At 41.8% G+C, this 3,957-nt stretch overlaps 1 protein-coding gene across 1 annotated transcript; it reads right to left on the bottom strand.

The window, feature by feature from the left end:
* Window positions 1–203: 203 nt before the first annotated feature.
* On the bottom strand, window positions 204–3,957 carry htr1b (5-hydroxytryptamine (serotonin) receptor 1B). Its single transcript, XM_015969949.3, has one exon. It carries the CDS (start codon window positions 3,502–3,504, stop codon window positions 2,383–2,385), a length of 1,122 nt encoding a protein of 373 aa, XP_015825435.1. The 5' UTR covers window positions 3,505–3,957; the 3' UTR covers window positions 204–2,382.

Here is a 3,957-nt window from a genome sequence, read left to right as displayed (position 1 = left end):
TGTTCATGATGTAAAACTTGCAGGAAACGTGCTGGAAGCAGACAGCAGGGTGCGAGCTTCACTTTTTTCTAAGTCCACAAGTGGCGGTCTGGAAATTTGAAGTTGCAAATGTGTTATTGTAGCCACAGAGGGTGTGTGTGTGTGGGGGGGGGGGGGGGGGACATTTTATTAACCCTGGAAAGGGTCGTTTTAGCACATGCTGGCTCAAGAAAATGACAGAAAATAAGAAAAAGTTGCATAGAATGGCTTTAATGACCTGATGACTTTGCTTTGACTTGGACAACTTAAAAAAAATTTTTTTTTCAAGTATCCCAACCAAGTTATTATTGTGTTCTTTACTTTGACAAACCCCTGGCACATTTTTTGTAAAATTTCATCTACCGGTATTTCTTAGGTTCCTATTTATTCTTGTGTTTGTTTATCTTCCTTGTAATGTTGTAAGTAATAAATAAAGTTTGGTGTTTTAAAAATGTAACTGGAAGTACTGTGTTTTCATTAATACATTTATATATAATTAAATGATAAACCTTCTAATATTATCACTAACATCTGTTAACTTTTGTCTGTGTTCTGTTTTAATAATGGTTAACTTGATTTGTTTAGTATTTTATTTAATAAACCATTGGCTACTATGAGCTTGTCACTGTTATCGTAAGAGTCTGTTTACATGTTTTACAAACAAAAGTTTACTGCTGACAGCTGTTTTTTTAACATGTAAGACATATTTTGTTGATAAATAAATAAATATATATACTTTTTTTTATTACAGAGGATTTGTTTAAACAAAATACAGGTTTGGTCATGAATGTTCGGCTTCTCTTTTATATCTGCCTCATCTTTTACACGCCTTGTGGTTGATTCTGTTCCGGTTTGCTCATCGGAGCATTTTTAGAACACAGCGCAAAGAATCCATCTGCATCTAGAAAAGATAACACCTGTTGTTGAAATCTTTTTGAAAAGTAGAGTATACAGAACATGTCATACAAATAAAAAGGAGAAAAAAAGCACATGACAAGAACCTTTCTGACATGTCATTAAAACCCTTTAAAGGGCCAGCATCTATATTTAAACACTTCCACTCACATCATAAAAAATGGTGATGTGCCTTTACATTGACTCTCAGAATTACAGGAATTCATCCTTTTGTTTTCTGTGATTTTCTGCATATAAATAGCTGTTATTAAAAACTGTAACAACAGAAGAATAATTTTGTTATATACCATAATAACACCCTGGGTTTGAAATTTTAAAATTTAAACTACTTCAGTGAGTTCCCTATAAAGGGGTTAAGATTTCATTACGCTTATTCAATCACTTTTTTACATAAAATGGGAAATTATTAGAGATGAGGTCAATTCAAGGTTCAGAAATTAAGTTTTGATTTATTCATGTTTTTGTGAGGAAAAATATGAGTCTTTTCACCAAAACCTATTGTTAGCTAACTGTTTCTGTTCTACGCCTTTTTGAATGTGAAAAACAGTTAAAATAACTATGAACTAGTATTTATTACCAATTATGTTGCTTTTGATATTCTGTAACCCATTTATAGCTGCTGAGGCCTTGGAAACTGGTGTATTTATACGAGTTGACATGATGACTACCCCGTGTGACATCGAAAAAGATGAGCACTGTCCACCATTACTCACTGGATTCTGACAGCAGCTGATTACATGGAGGAAGCAGCGACGATAGGAACACACCAAACTGCAGCAAAAGGCACAACCACAGCAGGAAGAAGCCTTTAACACAATCAGGATGTTTTATTCAATGTATCGTTTTTCTCTGTTTCAGGCAAAGCAAACCGATCTATGCCAGATACTTAAAATGCTTTATTGCACAAATCCTCTCGCTATTTGTTCTGCAGTTCAAACTCTTAGTCAACGTTGCATCAGTAAGGCAATGACCCTAGTGACCTGTTACATGCTACAGATTTAATGCAGCAGCAGAGACACGCAGGAAAACTGGGATGTTTGTTCAGCAAAAATGAACACAGCAGCAGCTGCTGGAGGTTTTTATGTGTGCGTGAAATCTTCCTTCTCATCAGAGAAATCACGCACAAGCAGTATCATTACCTTTTTGTCATTTATTAAACATTTAGAGTTTAAAAATGAAACCTTATTTATCTCTGGGCCATTAAAGTCAAATATTTAACATAAAATTATTTAATCTGAGCAGGAAAGTAATTTAATAACGTGCGTAAAAAGGATTTTTTTGTTATTTCTTCCCTTTCTCACACATTTTGATGTGGATCGATTTTAATGCCTGTGTTTTTTTATTTGTTTTTTTTTTTTGCATGCACAATTCATTAATCCTCCAGGATTTCCAGAGTCTACATTAAATAATAATAAGAAATAAATATTATCCGAGGCTGAAGTTCCGAGTTCACCAGCGGCCGCATCTGAAGCGCACCAGCTTTTGGAAAGCCTTCTTGAAGTCCTCGTTGGACATGGTGTAAATGATGGGGTTGATGAGAGAATTAAGGTACCCCAGCCAGGTGAAGAAGTCAAACAGATCGTGGTTTAAACATGTCTCACATGTGGCCACCAGCAACGTGTAAATAAAAAACGGAAGCCAGCAAACTATGTACGCGCCGAGGATTATCCCCAAAGTCTTGGTCGCCTTTCGCTCCCTGGCTGCTGAAATGCGCTTTTTCTCCAAAAGAGCGTCCGACACCGTCACCTTCACCTGGTTGTCGCTCGTGGAGGAGCCGGTGTCGCTCGGAGTGTCGTGCCTCCCGTACTGCAGAGAGGTGGTGGACGCCACGGATCCGGGAGAGTTGGTGACCAGGTGCGCAGAGGTGAGTCTCTTCCCGACCTTCTTCGGGGATTGTTTGAGGATCCGTTTCCGAGCCTCGACGTAAATCCTGCCGTACAGGACGATTAGGAGCAAGGTGGGGATGTAGAAAGCCCCGAAGGTGGAGTAGATGGTGTAGAAAATGTGGTCCGTGTTGACGCTGCAGCTGGTCAGCTCCTCCGCCTTCACCTGCCTCCAGAAGAGAGGCGGAAGCGAGATGGACACGGCGATCACCCACGCCGTGGCCACCATTCCGGCTGCGCGCGCCGGCGTGCGCTTTTTGGAGTACTCCACCGCGTCTGTTATGGCCCAGTACCGATCCAAAGCGATTACGCACAGGTGGAGAATGGACGCGGTGCAACACGTTATGTCCGAGGAGAGCCAGATGTCGCATACGATCTGGCCCAGCGTCCATGTGTGGATGACCGTGTACAGGACGCAGATGGGCATTACCAGGATGGACACCAGGAGGTCGGTGACTGCCAGGGAGGCGATCAGGAAGTTGGCAGGAGTTTGCAGTTTCTTAGACTGGGAGATGGTGGCGATGACAAAAGCGTTGGATAAGGTGGTGGCGAGGGTGATGAGCGAGAGGATCAGAGCCAGGCTGATCTGGTAGGCGAGGCTTTCTGCGCTCTCATCATCAGCAGATGGAGACGAAATCAAACTGTCGTTGGAGGCGTTCGCGGGTTGAGTTGGCTCAGGAGGTTCCATAACTTTTCAGTCAATTTAAAGTCACCAAGTGAAGTCCGTTCCTCCGGATGTGCGCCGCCCTGCCTGTGCCATCCGCTCAGAGAAATGGCACAGCCAGATTAAACCCTTTTCTTCCTCATTTTTATTTTCTTTCATCAAAATTTCCAAGATCACAAATATCCATTCCTGTTTCCGCTTTTTATCCATGAAATAAGACTTTCTGATCTCATACAAGAGATGAGCATGCTGCGTTGCGCGGTGCGTCCTGGTGGCGCAACATCTGGGAGGATGTCACAGATAATCCGCATATAGGACAGAAGTTCTCCTGAGCTGCGGCTCTTCCGGCCTCTTGGGGTGATTGGTGAGCCAACCCAAATCCTCGGCTTTATACAGACTCTGACATCAAACACTCATCACAACCTCGTTCTGCTCTTCTCTCTTTCTTTCCTCTCTCTCGAAGAGTTGGCCATCTGC

The sequence above is a fragment of the Nothobranchius furzeri genome, chromosome 18, assembly GCF_043380555.1.
Source record: "Nothobranchius furzeri strain GRZ-AD chromosome 18, NfurGRZ-RIMD1, whole genome shotgun sequence".
Classification (NCBI taxonomy): domain Eukaryota; kingdom Metazoa; phylum Chordata; class Actinopteri; order Cyprinodontiformes; family Nothobranchiidae; genus Nothobranchius; species Nothobranchius furzeri.
This window is presented reverse-complemented; position numbering and strand designations above follow the sequence as displayed.